The 23,338-nt window shown below is 44.1% G+C and overlaps 1 protein-coding gene across 3 annotated transcripts in view; it reads right to left on the minus strand.

Moving 5' to 3' along the window:
* Positions 1–23,338, minus strand: part of IGF1R (insulin like growth factor 1 receptor) — a 165,527-nt gene that overhangs the window by 4,282 nt on the left and 137,907 nt on the right. For 2 of the 3 annotated variants that reach the window (XM_051796782.1, XM_051796781.1), the window contains exons 7-20: positions 22,736–22,862; positions 21,892–22,130; positions 21,247–21,414; positions 20,894–21,098; positions 16,473–16,759; positions 14,937–15,073; positions 14,480–14,639; positions 13,360–13,462; positions 11,904–11,974; positions 10,367–10,596; positions 9,992–10,102; positions 9,207–9,366; positions 6,902–7,031; positions 2,359–2,493 (exon numbers count right to left, since the gene is read on the minus strand). In XM_051796782.1, coding sequence (XP_051652742.1) covers positions 2,359–2,493; positions 6,902–7,031; positions 9,207–9,366; positions 9,992–10,102; positions 10,367–10,596; positions 11,904–11,974; positions 13,360–13,462; positions 14,480–14,639; positions 14,937–15,073; positions 16,473–16,759; positions 20,894–21,098; positions 21,247–21,414; positions 21,892–22,130; positions 22,736–22,862 — 2,263 coding nt within the window. Of the gene's footprint in view, positions 1–2,358; positions 2,494–6,901; positions 7,032–9,206; positions 9,367–9,991; positions 10,103–10,366; positions 10,597–11,903; positions 11,975–13,359; positions 13,466–14,479; positions 14,640–14,936; positions 15,074–16,472; positions 16,760–20,893; positions 21,099–21,246; positions 21,415–21,891; positions 22,131–22,735; positions 22,863–23,338 lie in introns of all 3 variants that reach the window. The other variant, XM_051796780.1, reaches the window with a different exon arrangement.

Genomic DNA, 23,338 nt, shown 5'->3' on the forward strand with positions numbered 1-23,338 from the left:
CACAGTTCCTGGCTCCCTCTCCCACCTGCTTCCAGACAGCACCAAGCCCAAATAACTGATCTCCCTGCAGCAGGTGGGCTTTGCTTTTGGGACATCTTGAGAGTCAATATTAAAGTATCACAGACCAGTCTCCACCAGTAAGAATTTGTGCTTCTTAAAGACACCTTCCACTAGCACAGACATGCCAAGAAACCTGTCTTTAAGCAGAATCTTTTGGCAACCTCCACAAAAAAGAGGATCCCTTATTTTACAAAGGGTTTGATAAAGCAGTGGCCTGGAACATGGTGGGATGTCTGGCAAGATCCATATGGAATTTCAGGGCTCTTTGTTACAAGTACCTTTCTGCCTATTCCCTAATTTTCTTGTAGGTCCCTGGTAGCTGAGAGGGGACAGGACCTGTGCCTACAGACCAGGTGTCTGACCCTGCCCACAGCCACATGTGAGGGGGACGACTGGCAGGAGTTGTCAGGTCACCGAGTGTGGCATAGCATTGTTAAAGCATCCTGGGATAATGGGGTGGAGGACAGGGAAAGGAGGGAAAGCACAACAGTAACACAAAAGACATTCTTTGAATGCCAAATGCATGTGCAGGGAACAAAGGTGAAGGTTATTCCTGGAGCTCCCAACTGTTATTCCTACAACAGCCTATTTGAATTTCAGCAGATTTGGATGTCTGTCCTAAAACAAAGACAAAACAGGTTGAAAGAGAGCTAAAGCAAGTCACAATAAGGTCAATACATTCTATTTTTTTTTTTCATTTTGGACATTTTATACTCAACTGTGTCAAACAAACCCCCACTGCTAAAGCAAGTGCGTCTTGGTTCTGAGTTTAGCCCCATTCCTTGTTCTGAAGGAGTGAAGCAGCTCCATTCAAAGGCAGATTTTTTTTACTGTGCACCTCTGCACCATGAGGCCGAGTCCTATGGTCAAAACTAACCTCTGAACTGCTTCTTCCTCAGAATCAGCACAAAAGAGGCCTTTGCTGTTGCACCCCGGTGCACAGATCTGCTCTGCCAGACTTTAACCAAGTTCTCCCAGCTCACAAGCCAGGACCCTGAGAGTGGATTCATCCAGTAGCAACAGCCAGGAGCAGAGATTTCCTGAGGAGGGGGAGGACAGAGAGCTGGGTGGGCTGCAGTAGGGAGAGCTTCAGCTTCTGTCAGTGCCTCCCCTCCCACCCCTCTGCTCATACCACACGTGCCCCAGTTAGTGAGGAATTTCTAAAGCTGAATCTCTCCCCGAGTTTGTTCTCACTGCAGAGGTGTTTGTCCCTGTGGACTCTGATCCTGTCACACACGCCTTTCGTTCTCCCCCCATTACACAGCTCTGACCATGTTAAACAATGCCCAGTCAATCGACTGCCAGGAATTCTCCCCAGCATCGTGAAAGGGAAGGAATGTGAAACCAAGGAATCACATGGCAGCTACACCTCCCCCTGCATATACCACCCACCCCCCTCAAACAACAAAACAACACTGCCTGTCATCTGAAACCGCAGCCAGGCTCCAGCCAAAAAAGCTATTTTCCTAAGAATCCCAAGCAGCTGAGGCCCTTAAGTGATTGTATCCCTTCTGTGGGCCTCCAACAAATTTCAATAACTGCAAGACGCAGTATTTCCTTCCCAAAAGTCAGTTTGGGAAGTATATCAAAGCAATAAAGTCTGAACAACTGAAACTGCTGTACACAAAGGCCAGCAGAAGTATTTCAGCAATGTAAAGCTAAAAACTGAAGCTGCTGCACTGCACACCCTCTGCTGCTGCGAGGCTTTGGGTCGATGCTGGGGCAAGAGAGGTTTTTCTGTGAAAAAACACTTTCTGTGCTTTCAGGGAAGGAAACTGTTTGCAGGGGGGATTTGTTTATCTCCATGGGGTGAGTGCTGTGAGTGACACAGCAGATCCAACGAGGCTTTCGACAGAGGCAGGATACACTGATTTATCTGTATGCTGAACTAAACAGTTGAATTCCAGTGTTTATGCACATCTCAGCTTGTCCCAGGCTCTTTTCTCTCTTTATGCTCAACAGAATTACTTTAAGCAGAAGAGACAAGGTTTAGGCACAGAGTCTCCCGCCGTAGCAAATGTTGCTTGTGAGTTTTATAAAGTCTAATTTTGTTCAAGAACACCAAGATTGTGCTTTGTTTCCTTATCAGAGGAGAAGGATAGCCTAAAGTGAGATTCTGGCTTTCTGGAATGTCTGACTACTACAAAACACTGGACTGACAGAGACTGTTTGAGCAGCACCTCCTGTGACTCAACTCCTTAACAGCCCCTCCTGTGGCAGATGGGGAAGAGCAGGCACCGAAGGGATCAGGAAGAATGAGCTGTGCAGGGAGGAGATGGTGGTGGCTGTGGCACTTACAGCATGTCAGGGCAGTTGTCTGGTTTCTCCAGCAGCCCCCCCTCCATCACGAAGCGAAGCACCTGCTCGTTGGTCATGCCCTGGTACGGCTGCTCCGCCAGCGTCGCGATCTCCCACAGCACCACCCCGAACGACCTGCAACAGAGAGCACAGCTTGAGGAGCCTGAGCCATCCCTACAGGACGTAAGGGGGGGATTTCTTAGCTGCTGCTCAGCAGTAGGTGTCCATGGGTGTTTTCTTTTAACACAGAATTCCCACTGCTCAAAAAGCAACGCGGCCGTGGTGACAGTCACAGCACCGTGGACTTCAAACACCTCGGGTGGTGTCTCAGTGGTGAGAAGGGCTCCCAGTTCTGAGTGACTCTTCAGAACGGCCTCTGTAAGCAAAGACTGGCACAATTCCATCCCCACTTTTCACACCACAGTCTGCAGCCCAGAGCTGGTCATGTTTATGATGGTTCAGTGGTCCAGCATTACTTGGCTACGCCAGTTCTGCCCAGGTCCATCAGTAAAAAAGCCACCACAGGTTCACTGCACTGACCAGGAGCCTCCTGACTCAGAGAAGACTGAAGCTCTGAGCTTGTCTGGAGAATCAGCTCACATCCCATCTCCCTTTAGAGTCCAGACTTTAGATGCACTGCCAGGTGGGAAGAAGGGAAGAACAGTGAAGATGGGAAAAGGAAAGGTACAGGTAAGGGGGAAAAAAATGTAAAAAATTAAAAAATCCTATCCTATTCTATTCTATCCTATCTCCAGGCTGGCTGTACAGCTCAGGCTGGACACACACCTGACCATTAAAGTCTGCAGTAAGATCTTTGTGTGGCTGGGGGCAGGGAATCAAACCTTCTAAGCAGTGGAGAAGTTGCAGAGACTTTAAAGTAAGCTTGGCAAGCTTTCCCCCAAGCCACAGAGACAGCCATAAAAAAATCTGTACACTTAATACACTAAACTCCAAATCTTCATGTAACACATCTCAGGTACTCCTGATAGTGGCTGAGAAGGCAGGAGCACAGAACTGTAAGCTCTCGTTCCAGTGCAAGCTGCTTTTCATCACTTGAGTCACACAAATCCACTTGAAAAGCTGCATTTTCCCTCACTGCTCCACAGGCTGAGAGAGCCAGACAGCAAACACACACCACCCCCTGGGCATCTCACCTGCCTCACCACCCACAGCCAGCAAACCAACCAGCCTCCGCTGCCCAGGCACAAAAACACTGCTTGGGTAATGCCTTCCATTTATCCCTCTGCTTTGGTTTCTGCCACATTCTAAGTTAAAGGTGCAAAGTCAGGATCATACAGCAGCAACAAACACAATTTTTGGAAAAGACACAGAAGAAACATGAACATTCTCCAGCCTCTTGTGCCAAGACCCCAATTTGCTGTTTTAAGCAGCAGAATGTTAAAGCCCCCAGGAAAAACTCAGTTACCCCTTTTGCAACGTGTATGTAACTATGTTCTTGAAACAGAGCTTCCAGCTCCTTCCAGATAACTCCAAAGGACAGCAGAAGTGAAAAAAAAGAAGTTTGTCTAATAATAGGAATTGATTACTGGCGAAGGAAGATAAGCAGAGTTATGTAATTGGGTAGTTTGGACGCAAGTATTGACACTTTCTAAAAATATCTCCATTTAAAATTAGTTTATTGAGCAGACATGGCTCAAATTGTCTGCACTGCACTGAAGAGGTTCTACTTTCAGAGTTGCTGGGCAAAAGGAGGAAAATCTCGCTGCTGTCTGAGTTGTGTGGCTGAACTGCTGAGTCAAGCTGGGAGGAAAACGCGCAGTTCCACCGGGGTGTTGTTACGAAAACAGGAGTCTGCTGTCATTAGCTGGTTATGGCTGAGTGGTTTTATCTTTCAGCTATGCCCAGGATCTAAACTGGTTTGCCAGAAGCCACAAACAGCCTTACAATTGTTTGCCTTTCAGGGGAGGGAGAGACAGAGGGTCAACGGAACGTTTTGGTGCCTTTGAAGCCACTTTGATCGCTGCAGGAATAATGAGGACAAGTCTTGCACACCTACTCATCTTATTATCCCAACTAATAAACTCAGGTTGCTCCTTCCAGGCAACCACCAGCCCTGAAAGAATGCAAGATGCTGAGGACTTATTTATAGAAATCCACCCTCACCCTGAAGAGTATTACATTAGTTTTAAAATGTCCTCCTTCCCTAACTACAACAAAAACAGTCCTGTCTAATTACCTCATTCTTCAGCCTGAAAAGCAATAAAAGAATGAACTGCTAAAGCTCCACCCTTCAAACCTCCAGACACTCTTCTTGCAGTTTGCCATTTCACCTTACAGCTTATAAATCCTGGGCTCTGACCACTCTCACAGTTTGTCTTTTTGATATCTTGGCTTCCAGAACTGATCTCGAAGAACATGTCACAATATCCGACCAAAAAAACCAGGAAAAACAATCTCAACCTTCTTTTTTTTCCACAATTTAATGCAAATAAATGGCTCCCAAAACAGCCAAGCTCCATGGTTTACATGGAGCACTTAAAAATCTGAACCAATACAAGGATTCTGGTAATTTTTCCTGGCATGGAGAGACCTTCAATGTATTTATTATAGTGTCTGGTCTAAAAGTTACTGAGGAGTAAGTTGGACTGATCCTTTTAGCCATAAGCAGATCAAGGAAATAGTAAGGATTTCATGACAGTGATAAGTCAAGCTCCTGCTACATTTGGAATTTGGATTGAAATTTCTCTGTAGCTGTGGATACACATTCTAAACAAACTGCAAATTTCTCACATTGAGCCACTTGTTTTGTGCCTCCAGAAAGTGCACCTCTGTGAAACAAATTTTCAGAGCAAATCACTTCTAACAATTAAGATGTGAAACTCTCCCAAAGAAGAACTGTCTGAAATACCCATGAGTGCTGTGGACCTCCTCTCCATAAAACAATTTTTTTCCTCTCTATGCTTTCAAGTAAAAATCTGTCAGATTTTCCTGCTCCTTCCCTTAAGTATTCCAACCTTGTAACAAGTAAACTACTTTCCAGGTAGATATTAGGATTTCTTCCTAATATCCAATCTAACCCTACTCTCTTCCTTGTGAGCATTGAAGGGAGCACTCACATACTTCCTACAACAAGTACAGCACTAATTTCCTTCTCACACTTGATTTGGAGTTTTTTTGTTTGGAATTTGAGTTGTGTTTACAGAATAACATCACTAAACATCTCCAGGCTAAAGGAAAGCACACATGGAACCAGCCTGCTCCGTCACCACAGGGACACCTGACCCACATTCCCTCTGGATGCAACGGTTGGACCCAAAAGTTCCTCTTGTGTGGTGAGAACAGGCAGCTCTGCCAGCTCCTCACTCCAGGCTCAGCCAGGTCCACATCTGGGGATTTTCTAGTGATCTAGTCCAAATTTCTGTCTGCTTTGTGAAGCCATTACAAGTCCCAAAGTTCTTTTACTGGGGGGACTGCCAAAAGCCTGCCTGCACTGCTCCATCAGATAAATGGCTGATACAGGGCTACCCCTCGACTCTACGTGGTTATTTTCATCTGTTTCCAAGTCTGAGGGTTACTGGATTCAAAAGTAAGTTACTGGCCATATGTAAAATAAAATTTAAGTACCATTCTGTTGCTTTGCTTTTTCACTTGAATTCCTCTTATGAACATTTCACTCATAGCTGGTGCTCTGGACCACAGACCACTGACTCCAAAACCCTCAAGCTGTTTAAAGAAAGTGCAGTTTACTACACAAAAATGCCTTTCCTCCTGACTTCTAGACATTTGGAGGCAATCAGCTGCCAATTCTGTAACAGATCAGCAGTAAAAACATCTTGTTAGGAAGGCAGAGAAATCATAAAAGACAGAGTCGAGGTTCTGCCAGTACAAGACCATCTTCTGCCAAGTCCTCCCTACCTATGTCCAAAAACTGGGGGGTGTGTGGGGAGTTGTTCCAGAGGATTACTCCTCCTGAGTGTACTCCTCTATTAATAACTGCACAGATACAGCAGGCAGGCAGTGTGCTTTCAAAGAAAACCCTATTTCTGCATCTTGCAGTACATAAAAACGAGCAAACAAAGCTCCAAATGGAGAGGGATATGCGTGAGGGAGAGATCCCCAAAAAGCCTGCTGGTGTACACAGCCCATCTGGGTGAAAGGGGAGTTGTTTACACAGAAGGTTTTGATGGAAAAGCAGGTCAGCACTAGGAACCTTTCTATATTCCTGGCAACTTTTAATGCTTTTCTTGAAGGAGGAGGGCAACTTAAAAAAATGACAACTTGCTCCTCCAGGTGAAGGCAATGTTTTTCACTGCAGAACTGATTTTACAACTAACAGCAGGAAACAGGCCACCACCTCCAGTTTCAGAAATCCATTTAATTCTGCTCTCCCTGAGAGACAGAATTTAACCTCATGAGTTCTTGATTTTGCAGTGGGAATATGGCCATAAAGCAGAATGTTTCAAGGTGGAAGAAGGGAGTTACCTTTGAGTGGACAGGACACTCAGTTAAGCCTACTAAAACAAGAGGAGGGGATAGAAAGAAGAGGGGCTAAACCAGCTTTTCAGAGCCCCTTCTTTGTTACCAGACGTCGGAGTGCGTTGTGAAGACTCCGTCTTTCAGGGATTCCGGGGACATCCAGCGGACAGGCAGCAACCCCTTCCCTCCTTTCCGGTAATAATCTGTCTCGTAGATATCTCTTGTCATGCCAAAATCTGGAAGGTATAAATGTTTTGAGTTTGCATGAGAAAATGATGGACATTTCCCCTTCCTACCAGCCAGGCAATCACGCTCTGGTGTAAAGGATCTGCAGTCTGTTCCCACAACACTTGACTTTGCAGGCACTTCACCTGCTGCCTTAGGGCTGGTGACCTTCCCTTCCAACACCACCAACAGACATTTGTGCCACTGACTTCAGGGCTGACAAGTCTGAATGATTTAAATATAGCAACATGAAAAGTTCCGGGATTTATGCTCAAGCTTTGCAGTAAGCTGAGTCTTCCAAAGGTCACATAATTCACTAACTGTTCCCCAAATTCAATGATTTTCTTTTCAAGAGTGTAAAGAGCTCCTTTAGTACTTAAAACTATTGTCTTTAATTGAAGAACTTCACATGTTGAGGGACATCCTTGTGGTTTTTTTCCCTCTCCCAAAGGTAATTCTCAGTTCCTGTAAAATATTCCATTTCAAGTGCTACTGAGGATTAGGTTATTAATTTGTGACTAACACAGACCAGTATTAAAGGCATATTTGGGTTATATGCATGTCCTTGGTTGTTAATACATAAGCATTTCCAAGACTTGGGTTCATCTGACTGTAACTCAGATTTATTCCAGCACATTTTTTCTGTACAATCAGCCTGGGGCTCTCAGAACTGCTGGGTCTTGGACTTGCCTGTAAAACCAGTTACTGTGTTCTCAAACACTAACCAAAAAGTTAACAGATCAGGCACCATTAAATCTCTCATTAATATTAAATGCCACCTGCTGACACAGAGGGCAAAATCCATTTTATCAATACAGACCTGGAGTTGCCTCCCCCCCTTTTTTTTTTTTTCCAGGAGAAGTGGGGTGAAAAGGGGACAGAATTCCCTCAGCTCTCGCAGTTGTTATCACCAGCCTATGGACGAGTGACCGAGCCCAACGTTCCCTGTGTGCTGGGGACACTGGTACCCTCAGTGATTATGACTAAAGAGCCCATCTGTGCAGCTATTCCAGCACTCCCACACACCAGGGTGACTTTATCCTGGCTGAACGGAAAATTCTTTCAAAATGTAATGCAAATAAGAAACAGATACGCAGCGAGCACAGGCTGGTGTGGCACAAAGCTCTTCCTCTGAGAGCTGAACAGTCTGAGTTGGCGTGTTCCAGCCAAGATGCTCCCAAACTGTTTCTACATGAAGGGATTTTCAATACTGGTACACAAACAAGAGCAATGCACCACATTAAAATGCTTTTGGGGTAACCATGGACATGTTAAAGGGAAGAAATGCACCATCTTCAGTTCAGAGAATTGTAAAACAAGCTGGTAGGGGGGAGGAGGAGAAAACTGGAATGACTTCCTCTGAACCTGCAGAAAATGCACAAAATCCCCCAAAGATCTTATTTCCTAATTAACTGACTCAAAATGAAATCATTTTTTCTTTCTCCCAAATGACAGGATTACTTACACAAATTATCAAAATAGCTGAGTTAAGCTCAGAGAAAAAAAAATTAGTTTCCTTCAGCAGAAGGCTGTTGCTATACACATTATTTTAATATGCACAACTCAAAAACAGCCAACAGCTTAAAATCACCCTCTCTGGAGAGAAGACTGAAGAAACTCATCTGACACTATTTTGGAAGGATGGTGAAGGGAAAAAAAAAAAAGGTGGTGATCCAACAGCAGAGCAGAAGAAAAGCCATTCAGTTGTCTGGGAAGCAGAACTCCAGCTCAGACTAGAAAGCACCCAGCTGAAGTCAAGCCTTACGTTCCACTTCCAATTCAGATATGATTTAAAATAATCCTAAAGTTCTCATTCTTGAATCAATAAACAGGAGGTGGGATTATTTTTGTGCATTAAGAGAGGGGCAAATGACACACCCGTGGTGACCACACCATCCACCCAGATGTCTGCAGCCTCTGCACCTCCAACCACTGCCTCCCCAGCTCTTTGCAAACACATGTGCTATACTGTTGCCTCACTGGAACACCAGCAAGTCGGGTTCACTGCTCACAGGTCTTAAATCACAGCAAGCCTTCGTAAGGAACATATTTCATTCTGTGGAAATTTCAACTAGAGCTCAGTTCTAAAAAGTCTTCCCAACGATTTTCAAAAAAATAAAACGCCTTTGAAGATGCTGATTTTTGAGGATGACTCTGTGATTTGTGTAAGAGCCAGGAGAGCCCACCTCCAATTTTCACTGTGAAGTCTTCTGCCACCATGCAGTTCCTGGCAGCCAGGTCTCTGTGCACGAACTTGTTGGCGTTGAGATAGGCCATCCCGTCCGCGATCTCCCCTGCCATCTGGATCATCTTCTTCAGGGTCGGAGGGGCCTGCCCGGGATTGTTCTGAGCAAGATGAACGAGATAAAACAGGTAACAGACCATGTTCATTCTCTCGTGCACATTCTGTCCTTTAATTTATCCGTATCAGAATTTCTAGATCAAGGGCAAAAGCTGCTGAGCTCATTTTCTACGTGGTCTGCTGTGATTTCAGCGGCCCAAGTGTCATCTTTATCCTTCAGACCCTGTATCAGACGTGCCAATTTTAGCCCTTAGACTGGTGGTCTGTGTGTGAGAGTTTGCATATTAGCTAAGGTAACAGGTATTTACTCTCCAGCACAGGCAACAGGCAGGATACACAACATGAATCGACTATCCTGACACATATTAAAGAAGCCAGCTTTTTTAACATCTTGATGAGAAATTAGATCAGACAGGAGATTTAATGCAAATCTGGAAAACAGGACTTAGTGACACAAGAAGGGATATATTCCATGTGGTGCATTGGGCTACCTGCAACAGCTGCCTCATGAAAAAGGTGTTGCAGATCACAGAGCAGCTCATGTTTTGTTCTTGGAGCTTAAGGAGAAGGGCAGGAAAGGCTAATTGCCTGCTGCTTCCAACGTGATGCTGTCTTGTTCAAGATGATTCAAACTGAAGAAAAATAAACAACCAGCAGCTCTTGACTCACCTCTGTATCTGGCCTCAATGATCTCAGGTAACTTTTGAGGTCCCCACGTGTCATCAGCTCCATGATAACCAGCGTGGGCTGGCCCTGAGAAACAACACCAAGCAGCCGAACCTGGCCGAGGAAAAACAACCCTTCAGTGACAAGCACAGCTACCTGAACTGCAGTGATCACTCAGCCCCAAACACCCGTGAACCTGAGGGAAAGGTCTGAATGTAGATTTGGTTCCACTCCCTGACTCCTGTTTCACAACAATATTATGGAGCTGTGCAGAGTTGAAGCTGAGATCCCAAGTTCCCACTTGAGTCAGTGCAGACGTGCCCTGAACACCCTGGTGTCAATAAGCACATGAGCCACTGTCCCACCCCCATGACTTACCACGTGGTGACAGTTGAACTCCTTCATCACCGAGGCCTCGTTGAGGAACTCGATCCTCTCCCTCATGCTGGCAGACTCATTGACAGTCTTGATGGCCACTCTGGTCTCTGGCTCATCCTTCACCACTCCCTTGGCTATCCCCTCGTACACCATTCCAAAGGAGCCCTGCCCCAGCTCCCGACACATGGTGATCTTCTCACGGGGCACCTCCCACTCATCTGGAACATACACTGAGGGCAGAAAGAACAAGTCATGAGGTCCCACTTCTGCACGAGGTGTGAGCACTCACTGCTCTACAACAGCAACTGCCCAAAGAGCTTGACTGTAAGAACACCAGACAGAATGCTGAGACCTTGCCCCCTGTGTGCAAACAGTCCATGGTCTTTCCCATACAGAGATAGGTTGAGGACTGTATAAAAATAAATCTTAAGGAAATTTGGAGATGGACTTGAAGCAGCCTCACTGTGGTATCTGCATATCAGGGTAGAAATAAAGAACCTCAAAGCACAATGAGAGGGTGGGAAGAGGCTCAAATCAATGCTTAAGGCCTGAGCTTTTCTTGAGATCCTTGCTTTTCTAATCCTTCCAGACAGCATCAAAAACACTTGATCATCTGTATCAGTTTAGTGCCTGCTGTATTCTCGATTAACAGACTGATTTCATGACTAGAGGGAGGCAGGCTCTGATCCAGCAGCTCTTTGCATGGCACTGTTCTGATCCCTTGCACACTCACTGTTGCACCAGCAAAGGCAGAACTTGCTGCTGCTGCAGGACTTTGATCTGAGGCAGAGCAGAGCTCTCAGAAGGTGACTGCCAGGAGGCAGGACTGCCTCAGGCAAGAACACATCCAAGCACTCACTGATGCTGCTGCCTATCAGTCACCAAAGGAGGGGACAGTTGTGTCACATGCTCTGCGTGGGTGAAATAACAGGATGAAAATAGAGGATTATAGCATGAACACTGACAGACCTTTAACCCTAATGGTGTTGCTATAAAAAATAACAGTAAAATGTTCTGCTGCCACTCTGGGTAAAAACCCATTAGTCTCCTGGGGGCTTTTGGAAATGCTATTCCAGCAAAAAGTCTACAACAGCAGCACCAAACTAAACTATAAACAGAAGAACTGAGGCCTCAAGGAAATTTGTCTGATGTTCTGATTTCCTCGAGCCATGGGTTTGTTCCAATAAGGAAAAATAGAGCTTAAAAGGGCAAACATGAAAGACCACAAATTCATGAATTCTTCCTTCATTCCAGTGAAAGCAACACTGGAAGAGTAGATGATAACCTGAAAGTGAAATGAATGAATCCAAATTTGCCTCAGCTGAACAAAACTACAGGAAAACAACTCAAAACCTCCCCACTTTCAATAGACAAGTGACCTTTAGTATTATCAATTGTGGATTCCGTGGCTGTGCTAAGAAAACAAAACAGAGAAAGTGGTTTTACAACATGCCTTTTAGAGTTTCATACCTTTCAGAGTCAGACACCAACAAAACACACGACAGTAAAAGCATCACAAGTGTAAGGTCACACTCACCGTCTGAGGCACTGAAGTACTCGGGGTTCACAGAGGCATAAAGTACTCCATTGCCCAGTCTGTCACTGTTCCTGTTGAAACATTGGGTTTTCCTTTTTAATCTTTAAATCTAAGTAGATTTCAGGCCATCTCTTACAGCTTTTCCGCTGTTTGCTCAACCACAGAATATTATTTAATGTATGTGGGGTTTTTCAGACAAAGGGGACGTGCTCAGTCCTTATCTACCTCACAGAATCAATGGACAAACAGCCCAGAATAGCTTTCCCAGGAAACCTGGAGTCTTCTCTACAGCAAATCAGCACCAGAAAAATGTAAACACAAGGTACTTTTAGCTGCTGGGTAAACTTCCTTTAAGAAAGGCAGCTGTATGGTGATAAACCAGGAGACTCATGGCTGAGAATGGACTTTAACATCATCCAATCTGCTGTGGGAGAGAAGTGATCCAGCAAAGGACAAGACTCTTTTTAATGGGGGATTCCATTCAACTATTTCCTAAGTGTTTCTATCATTTTATTTTAAAACCACACACACAATTCCCACCCCCTCCTCAATTTTACTGGGGTGATTCTCAGAATAGGACACGTAATAAATGCTCTGTGAGAACTCTTGCAGGAGACAGGCTGTAGAAATAAAATTATCCATCAGATCTCAGGAAATCAAAGGCAAAATATTCTTGTGGTAGAAGAACAATTTAAAGAAGGGTTAAGTTATCAGGCATTTCACCCAGGAGAGCCCAAGGTGTTGTATTCACCAGATACAGAGCCCTTTCTGGAACCCTTGAGCAGAACTGGTACCACTCTCTGCAGGGCTACCAATGAATTAGAGCTGGAAATCATGGGATACTCAATGAGCATCACTTATCTGAGTGTAACAAAAACCCTTCAAACCTGGAAAGTTGCAAGTCTGAACATTTGCACTGACTTGTATGAAGTTCTCGTTATGTATGTCAACGAGATAAAAAAATAAATCACTAAGTTACAAAAAACAAAACAGAGGAAAACAAATCAACAGAACAGTCCCCAAGACTGGTCTTGGCCAGGATATAATTTTTTAAGTGGGTGTAAAGACTTCAAAAAACTCTCTAGAATTAAATCAAATTAAGCTAAATAGAAATAAGGTTTCATGATTTATATTGAGCCATATTTCAGTCACACATTCTGATTATACAGGTCCAGTGTGTGCCATCATTGACCTGTATGTTCCTCACAAGCCTTCCTCTTCCCTCTCTAATATGATACTGGAATAAAAAGCCTCTTCATATCTCCAGAAGCAGCAGCCAGAGGCTGGTAACTCTAAACCACCTCCTTTTACACACCAACGAGACAGAATCTACTTCAGCTTCTCAACTCCTCTGAATGTCATTTCTCTTTTTAATTTTTAACCTGCTCCACGGGCACAGATTTGAAAATAAACAATTCCCCTCCTGCAGGTTTAAGCAGCAGCATATACAACTCACCTCTTTTTGTTAAAGACATACAGCATTATCAGCAATCCCCCAATGATGAGCAGCAGAGCAAGAGGGAGCACAATTACCAAGTGCAGGAAGTTTCCATAGTTTGCTGCTGCAACCAACAAGAAAACAATTGTATCAGGGTTTCTATAAAACCTCTACTAAACAAAGAAACATTCAAAACCCACTCAGTGTATTTCCATACAGGGAAGAAATCAAAGTTCTCATTTTCTTGTCTGATGTGGAAAAATGTACTCGGAAACCCTCCCTGACTGCAGATGAGTTCAACAAGAAAGCAGACACTGAGAGGCATTAATTTTGTACAGAACAGTGTCTGTCTGGGCTTTGTTTTCACAAGCTGTGCTTAAGGACTTACATTCCTCAGTGAACAATATCCAATTGTTCACTTGCACATTCACCTTTTTTCCACCTTTTGTTCACCTGGCAGTTGCTTATACACATATTCAGAATATACAGGCACTGTTCTTTACTTCAAATCGTTCAAAGTGCAGCACTCAGAAAACCAAAAAGGAACAAGACGTGGAGTTCCAGTGTTGTGGGGATATATCTGCTCTACAACTACTCAGTTCTTGAGGGTCACTGTGGTGCTGTTCTTCCAAAATATAAATCACTCCCACTGTCAGGACCAGCATCACCCTTTTATTGGGATCTTTACCAAAAGTCACTCAGAACAGGTCAACCTGCCAGCCAAAAATCTAAACAAACTATTTGTTTCTCATATTATTTTGCAATTTAAAGCAGGTGTGCCTTGTTGCCACACGTTTTGGACACTCCAGCTCCACGTTGTTATGGCTAACATCACATTCCCAGCATAGCTGTACATCCCAGGAAGGCACAGCAGTGTGTTCTCCACACCCACCACCTGCTGCACCTCTCACAGACACACAATGCAAGGGAAGGACACACCTCACACACCCCTCCTGGTTGTCAACACTTGCCATAAAAATGGAACAGAGAAGAGTTCCCAAGGAACCACCAGCAAGTAAGAGGAGTATTCAGAGTACAGGCAACAGGCTCAGACACCCACTTACACACTTAAACATCAGGCATTATTAAAAAGACACCAGTTCTCCAATTTGGCACAGACAACAAACACTTGTCTTACATTTGGGCTGCACATAGAAAGAGACTGGCTCAGTCCAGGATCCGTTTCCAGCTAAGGAAGTGGCCTGAACTCTGGCAGAATAGTTCCCAGGGTTCAGGTGAGTTAGTTTAGCTCCTCCAAGCTTCTTGTATTCCTGTCTGGAAACACATTCCCGCTTCTCCTAAAACAAAAAAGCAATTCACACACGTTAGTATCTTCACATTCCTTTGTTATTGAAAAGCAATGCAGCTGCAGGGTAAGCTAATTTTTATAACTAAGAGTCCCACCTGATCAGTTTTATTTCAAAGATATTTGGAATTTAAGAACTCAAAATAAGGGAAAAAAGGGAATGCCATGCTGAGGGTGCTGGGTGTTTGAAATCACAGTTTCTGTTTGTGGGCTGCAGCACTGCACGGAAGCACATTTAAAAAGATCCTTTTTGGTGTATAAGTTTTGAGCAGTGATGTCAAATCCTCACCTCTCCGTGCTGCCCATATTTGATTTCATACATCAGGATCAGCCCATTTGGACTTGCAGGCTCTGACCACTTCAGGTAGACGGTATTTTCCTCTTTTGCTTCCCATGATACCGTTCCTGGAATGTTATCTGCTCCCTCTGTAAAATATTTACAGGTGATGTGAGAAGAACATCTACTACTGGAAGAGGAACTTGTGCAGGAGTGGAGGAGAATGGAAGGGTCACACTGTTCTTTGGGTGCAGAAGCTGGAGATCAGCAGAGCCTCAGCCACTGGTTCCCAGAAAACCAGTGCAGTGGATGCAGCTCCACCAGGTATGGGCTCTGTGTGCCAAAAGAACCTGTTTATCAGCACCTGATTCTTCCTTCCCAACTTTCCACTGCACCAAAACAGTGCAAGGAGCTGTTCCCACCAAATGGCTGTAACAACAACCTGGCTGCCAACAGCTGTGAACTGCCCCACTGACAGCCCTCTCCTAAAACAGTCAGAGGCAATCTGTCCCAGTTTAAAACAGTCTCATTGGCAATTCAGGAAGTGCTTCATCCTTATTTAGTTCTTAATAATTTTATGTGGTTTATTGAAAATTTAACAGGAATGTGAACCCCATTTCAGTCAAAGAAGACCACTCCTTCAAAAATACAGTTGTTATGTTTAGAAGAAAACAGAATTGTTTAGCCTTTAATTATCACAGCCATGTGTTAAAAAATCTGGGAACACTTATTTCCTTTTCCCTGATCTCACAGATTTCCTTATTTCCTTGAAATAAGCAATACTTTTTGCTTTTTTTACTGACACAGCTGGATCTGGATTATGATAGCCTTTCCTTCCAGAAACAAAACAAAATTGCTACCATTCTGCATCCAATATCCCCAGACATCTGCTGGAGTCAGAAGCTCGTTGCTGGATGTGTATGAGCTTACACTAAAATCATCTCTATTCTTCTCAGAAGAAGTACAATCTGTAAGAGCCCCAAACACGAGCACAGCATTCAATGCTTCCTATTTGAAGTACTCTAGGGGCCAGGGATTGGGCACAAAGAAACACAGTATTCCTCCTGTTCCCAGGCTGGACAAATGCATGGTCATTCTGTGACAGAAGAAACATTTGGCAAACATTCCCACCAGCAAAGCTCCAACATCTGCAAACAGTTCCAAGTGAGCACAGCAAAACCAAACATTAGCAGAGCAACACTGCCCTGTCTCTATTGAGCACACAGGGAACTGAGGGATAAAACCTTCCAGCCCACCATGTCTGTGGGTCTCACCTCCATTGCTAGGAAACAGATTCTCTCCTAATTATGCTGGTAATGAACTTCTGCCTTTCCCCAGCTCACAGCAGACTCAAACACATCACTGAGCACACACCAGAGACCAGTCGAGGACTTTAAAATCTACACAGTTCCAGTTCATTGTCTTGCACAGAACTGTTATGACGCCCCAGCGTATTTCTAACTGGGTTTGGAGAGCTTGTCCTCCCCAGCACACGAGCCAAAGCTGCACCCTGTGAGGGCCCTTGGGAGAGCCCCTGGGAGAGCGTACCTGAGGGCATGGTTCTGGCAAAGACGAAGTTGGAAGCGCTGCAGCCGAGCGTGTCGGCCTCGTGGTTGCAGCTGTGAATGTCGATGCGGTAAAGGGTAAAAGGCTGGAGGTGGGAGATCACGGTTCTCTCCTTGCCATCCACCTTGGTCTCGAAGAAGGGGTACTCCACCTCGCTCTCCTCAGCGTCAGAGGCGTTGGTGAAGTGATCTGTCCCTGTCACGTTCCTGTTCCGAGCGGCCAGAGTGGCGTTTGCGATCCGGAACACGTCCCTCCGCTTCCGATCGGGCCTGTGGGGCACACACGGGTATGGAAAAGGTCTCTTTAGAAGGAACCCACTTTTCCTCCAGCCTCAGGAAAACTGTGCAAAACACCCCAGAGAAAGAGGCAACTGCTATTAAAAAAGTTAAATAAAGGAAAACTGCAAAACAAGAGGAAAACTGCCTCAATCTGAACCTGCCACATGTCAGCACAGCCCATTTCTCTCTCTCTTGGTCAGGGACCAGCCACAACTCTGAAGCTCACCCTGCGCCCCAAGATAAATGTGCAAACTTCTGACCTCACACCAAAGAGCAAAAAATGGCTTCCCTTTTACTCAATAAACATCCCCGAGTTGTGTTTCATGACAGTAATGTTGACGCTTAAAATAAAAATCAGATGTTTAAGGTTGGAAACATTAGGGGGGGGAAAAAAGTGTTTTGAAGTTTGCTGGATTAGCCAAGGAAGTTAAGCCTACTGAGAGTTAGCTTTGCAGTCGTGATGAAATTACAGACCTTAGAATGGATTGCACTGACAAAAGAAACCTTGGAAGGCAGCTGAAGACCATGACTGTTCACCAGCACTCGGGTGGTTATCTGTGCATCTCTACTTCTCTCACCCAAACAAAAGCTCGGCAAAGGAACAACCTTCCTGTGTGAGCAAACACAGCACTAATATTGGGGAGAGCCAAAAGTTCAATGAGCAGCTTTGCCTTACGGGCATCTGGGTGAAATTTAAGCAGAGTTAAAAACTTGAGGATTTACAGCAACGCTGCTGCTTTCTCAAGCCTCAGAAAGTGCTGTGGTGGACAGGCCTGAGTAACAGCACAAGCACCAAGATTCTCTTAGAGCCATTTTGGATGGTATCAGGTCACCAACACCCAATGCCAGATTCATTGTCTCAGATGCAAGGCTGTTCTGCACAGGGGCACCAGCTACACAGGGCACACTGGCTGTACTGCTCCTGCTCCCCCACCCCAGGGATGCCCACACCTGGGAAGCAACGCCCCAAAGGGAGTTAAAGGACAATGTAAGAAAGGCCACACTACAAAACCAGTCTGGGCTTGAATCCTACCCCTCCTAAAATCACTCCATGTGCCCATGTGGCACCTGGTCAGGGCAAGAGGGATCAAGGACACAAGGTCTGACATCTCTACCAGAGAGTTACAAACCAGGCAAAGGAGGCCTCCCCCAAACACACCACAGGAGGAAAGATGACTCAACAGGAGAAGTTAATTCACTGTCAAACACATCGTCTTAGCACATGCAGCCACAAGGCAGCTGCTCCCAGAGCCAAAAACAGGCTCACTTGGTTTTGAAACCTTCTGGCAGAGGTTGGATTAATTTTTTTATTTTTTTTTTTTAGGAGTTCATTACAGATTTTTCCAAAATCCTTTTAGTACATCTTCAGTAGTTGTTTTGACACTCTCAGCCACCACGTAAACCAGAAATAAACAAAGGCAAGGAAAGAACTTCCTAAGTTAACAAGAAATTGTTTTAAGCGACATATAAGTCAATGTCTTGTCAGTTAAGGGAATTTCATAGGAGATATAAGCATTTGTGCCTCCCCTCCACTGGTATTTATGGAAGTTACTAAAGCTATTCACCCTGCTTAGAATGGGTATTCATTTACTGCTTTAACTCAGTGGACAGATCAAACTTTTAATCTGCTAAAATTTGGGTGCCTAACACTGAACTGATGAACATTTGCAGAGGTTCTGTGATAAAAGCAGTGAAAATAAAAAGTTCATTTTCAATCAGCCACCAAGGCACGTGCCAATGCAAGAACCCAAAAGGCCTGACTTTATCTCTGCTTTTACGGGATGCACAAAGTTTCAACTCTCTGGTGGTATCTGGGAGTAGGGGGAAGTACAGTCCCCCCTTTCCCTTTGGGGAAAAAGATAAAGGGACACAAAACTTGTTGGTGAAAACTGCAGTGGAAGCAGGAAGAGAAAAAGAGCTGCAGGATAACCACAAGGCAAACAGGATTGAAACATCAAGAGATTTGACAGCATTGCTTTTCAGTCCAGCAGCTTCCTGCTTTCATGAAAGGCAGAGATAAAGGCAAAAAACAAGTATCCAAGGAAGCAAGTCTGAGATAAACCCATGAAAAATCATCTATTCTGTTTAAGGAGAGGAAGGAAGAGAAACACAGGACAAAAATTAAAAATAACACTATAAAAAATTAAATCAAATTAAAAAAGAAGGAAAAAAGTTAACATTTAACAGAAAAGCTCACTGTTCTTTGTGGCAATTTTAATATTACTCCTCAGACTACACTATAGAGCCTCATCCTGCTCATTAGAGAAACAAAAAACTTGTAGAATAACTCCTCCTCCCCTGGTTGTGAGTCTCTCTTCAAGGCTAAGCAGAGTCCCAGTGTTTGAAAGCCACCATAGCATTAATACCCAGAATTGCACAAGAGATTAGATCAACAGGCTTCTCAAACAACCCTAAAACCACCCAGTCAAATACTTTCACGTTGTATTCGGTGCTGCAACTCTTTCATAATATCCTGGAGACAGGTAGGACACTGGAAACAAATACTACTATTGAGACTTGCATTAACACATTAATTAACTTTTCCCTTGGAAAAGAGAGGGAAAAAAATGACATCAACAAGTAACAAACTGCTTAGGTTTGTCCCATGGAGGCATCTCCCTAGCTCATAATCTTTAATTCCCTGACATACAGGCTCTTAAAAGTTGCTTGGCTATGCAGCTATTGCTGAGTGTTGTACCTTATCTGTCCCTGCTGTTACAAAACATCCTCATGACAGTAAGTTAAAGAAAAAGGACAAACTTTCAGGAAACTCTTTGGGAACTGGTCAGTGTATTTGTTACTGTCTGAGCTCAAGGTTCTATGAGTTTACTTGGGGGGATGAAGGCAGGAATGCAAGAAAATATGAGAGAAGATAACACATTTTAAATAACAAAGCTTTGGGGAAATCAAAAGAACCCCTTTGCAATAGACTTTCAAGTAGTTTAGACCTGACACGTGCCTTTCAAAACTCCTTGTTGGGCTGTTTCATAGAGTCTGAAATCAGATCTCAAGATTTCACATCGCTCAGGAGTTACATCATGGCCAGACACGGTGCCTAAAACTTCCCTGGACCTCATCTTTGCTGCTGGTTCTCATCATCACTAGGGAAACTCTGCACAAGGTCAGCACCAAATGCTAAATGTGACCCAGACAGAGCTCAGGTAAGATACTTCACACTTCCAAAGACAGGCAGTATTTAGTTCCTCATTTTTTGGGAAAAACTAAGAAGCTCTGCAAATATCACAGTCCCAACCCCAACAAGTCAATCCAACACATGCTTGAACTGAAGACCAAAAAATCACAATGGAGAGTGATATAAAGCAGCATTAATGAGCAGAAATGTCACACTTTAGAGTTCTCAAACACAGGACTTGACCATAAACTTCCCCTGCCAGGAGAGAGAATGAGGCAACGTGCACAACTGAGATCTGACTGCGTATAAACTGTAATTTAACAGCTATACAGTGTGTGTGCCTGGCTCCAGCATCCAATTACCTAAAGCAGAACAGTTTACCTGAAGGATAAATTGGAAACTCAAGGATCAAAATCACCAATTAATTCAGTAGTATCTACTCTATGCTGCAGCATAAAATCATTACTATTCCACTTAACATGTAAGCAGGTGTTTATTGTGGCAGGGTGGAAATATTTAATGCTTCTCTGCAGCACAAACCCAGGAAACCAACAGGCCCTTTGTAATTAGTGCATGAGAAAGACAGACCATTTTCAATTCTGTGAGGTGACTGTGCCCTGAATTTCAAAGGCAAATAAATCTTCAGATTAGGAACACAAGCACTTAAATGACTATTTAGAGAAAGATCAAATCTGAACCCCTTTGTCTACCACATGTTGCTCATCTCTGAAACCCTTATAGACAAAGAGCTCCTTAAGTGACTCTTGAGTCTGAAAAGAACCCCTCACTGAAATCCTTGATCAATACAGGTAAGAACCCTTACTATGGGCTGGAATTGAAAGAAAGAAATGAAAGCTAGCAAACAAGAGAAACTGCAGAGGAAGGCTGCAGACTGTCTCCCATGGAAGAAAAGGTAATGCCTGTGTGTTTCAGGTGTTACCCATACAATTATTAGCCCCACTTCCAAAGAGAAAGTGTCCAAAATCCATTACCTAGGGACAAAGATGGAGTTGTGAAGGAAGTTCTCAAAGACTTTGCGGTACTCTGCTTCCTCCTTCTCAGCTTGCTTTTCTGCCTCTGTCTTGGGACAAGCACAGCAAGGTCCTTTTTCCCCCCCACAGCCCTCTGGCTTGGTGGGCTCAGTAGCTTCTTCTGTATCGATGGTCCCATCGGCGTATCTTCGAATTGGGACTTTATCTTAAAAGAAAAGAACAGAGTTTGGTTTGTTTCTCTCCACACCATGACTACAGCAACAATCCATGTTTTATCCATGTTTATTCCCCAGCTCTTGCCAGTGAAGAGCCCTGGCAGGCAGAGTCCAACACAGCAGGGTTGGTTCTCCTACCTTTGGAGCAGTAATTGTGTCTGTAAAGGTAACTGTCCTGAGGCTGCTGCTGCCAGCGCACGATGTAGTAGGAGAGGTTGCCATTGGGAAGAGAGGGAGGATTCCATTTCACAATCAGCTGGGATGAGGAGTTGGATGCTGAAATAACATCCAAGGGAATGGACGGCACTGGAGGAGGAAAAAAAAGGAAAAGAAAGGAAATTAAACCTAGAGCATTCTACAGTGTATTTCCATGCAAGCTTCTGAAGTGAATCCCAATCCATTTCTGTACTGCAGGGAAAAACACCATCTTATTTCAAATAAAGGATTTCCTACTTATGCCTCTCTAACAACAGTTACCAAGGGTTCAACTGCAACCACGTGCAGTCCCAATCCAAAACTGTACTTAAAATTCACCTTCACCAATGGAACAAAGCCTGAAATTCTAACTCCAAGGAACTCCCATAGTTCCCAATGGACGTAATGTCTGAAAAAACACTTTTAATTCAAATTTTAATGCTGCTTTCATAAGCACTCAACTTCTAGCATCATGCACATCATCTGCACAGAAATTCCATTTCTATATTAACAACAGACCTTGCACAATAATACACTAATCACACCTGCAGCATTATCAACCTCTCACCCCAGAGCTCAGCAACTCACCCGCAGCATTGGTTCGTATATATATGATTTCACTTTTTGCTCCATGAATATGATGGTTTTCCATCATGGTGAGGGTAACAGCCTTGACATAAATGGCATACTGAGTCCAAGGTTTCAATCCCTGCAGTAGGATTCCAGGATTGTTCTCTTTGTTTGGTGGCAGGTCAACATCAACCATGTTCCAGCTGTTGGAGCCACACGCATCTTGCCCGTCGTACTCTGTCACATTTTTGAATGGTCTGAAATATTCAAAGAAAAAAGCAGCACAAATATTTATTTTCTCCTAAAGTTTGTCATATATGACTGAGAGTGCCTCACTTCAAAGCTGCTCAGTGGAACATATAAAGCTTACTTGTTTTTCCCCAGCAGAATAAAACAGGCTAAAATCCGTATTTCCAGCTTTAGCTGCAGGTTTACCTTCAGTCACTAGTAATAAGACAATGTTCTCTAAGAAAACACTATATTTATCTATTTTTTATCCCAAACAGGCAGTGAAACGCTTCAGACATACATATCAAACACAGGCAACTCAAGACAGTTATTGATAGTGGCCAAGCTTTTTACCATAAAGAACCCAAAGTTCTCTGTGACTGACCTTGACCAGTCTAACAGATCTTTTTTTTTTTTCAAATTTGAAACTTCCTGATGGATTTGCAATCCATTTCTAGGATTCCTTCACAACAATCCTCTTTAAAGGCGGCCTGTGTTCCACCAAGGAAAGAATCTGAGCAGAGGCAGGGCTTGAGGATGAAATACATAAACTGGATGAGCTCTCCAGCCCTAGGAACAGAACTGTTACTGTCTCTTGGACTGCCCTGCTGAGGCCCTGACAACATCCACTTACGCTTCTTTGTAGTACACAGTGAAGCTGATGAGGTCTCTGTAGTCTGGAGGCCGATATCGCTCCCACGTCAGTTTAATCCTGTTCTTGAGGGTAGTGTTGGAAACAAAATGCAGAATTTTGCTTTCACCTGCAATACAAAAGGACAGGACATGACAGAGTTGGTATCGCACCCCCTGTCAGTTTTTGCTGTTTCTTAGGTGTCTGGTTTAGCTAATGAGCCTTTCCAGTAGCACCTCAGGATACCAACAGCCTTTGTCTCTGCAGAGCTTCCTATTTCATCCCACTACATTTGAATACTTAAGGGCAAGCAGTGACCTTGGCAATCATGTTAGAATATGCTGGAGCTACTTGCTATTAGTTTTTTTGAAGTTGTTTTTTTTCTAATGCATCACCAGAAAGCTCTTGAAAACTACTTCAGACTCTCCCTGAGTGAGGAATGGAAGTGCTGTTTATCCACAGGACTGGTCTGAAAGCACTAAATTCATCATCCAACTCCAAAGCACGTGCAGAGCAGTAACCAGCCTCTGTGTTCTCACTCTCCAGGACAACTCTTGACAACTACAATTTATTTTTCTGGAGAGCGAACAACATGGAAAGGACAAA

This window comes from Manacus candei, unplaced genomic scaffold (assembly GCF_025592945.1).
Source record: "Manacus candei isolate 608988 ecotype Guabito, Panama unplaced genomic scaffold, ASM2559294v1 h1tg000046l, whole genome shotgun sequence".
NCBI classification, from domain to species: domain Eukaryota; kingdom Metazoa; phylum Chordata; class Aves; order Passeriformes; family Pipridae; genus Manacus; species Manacus candei.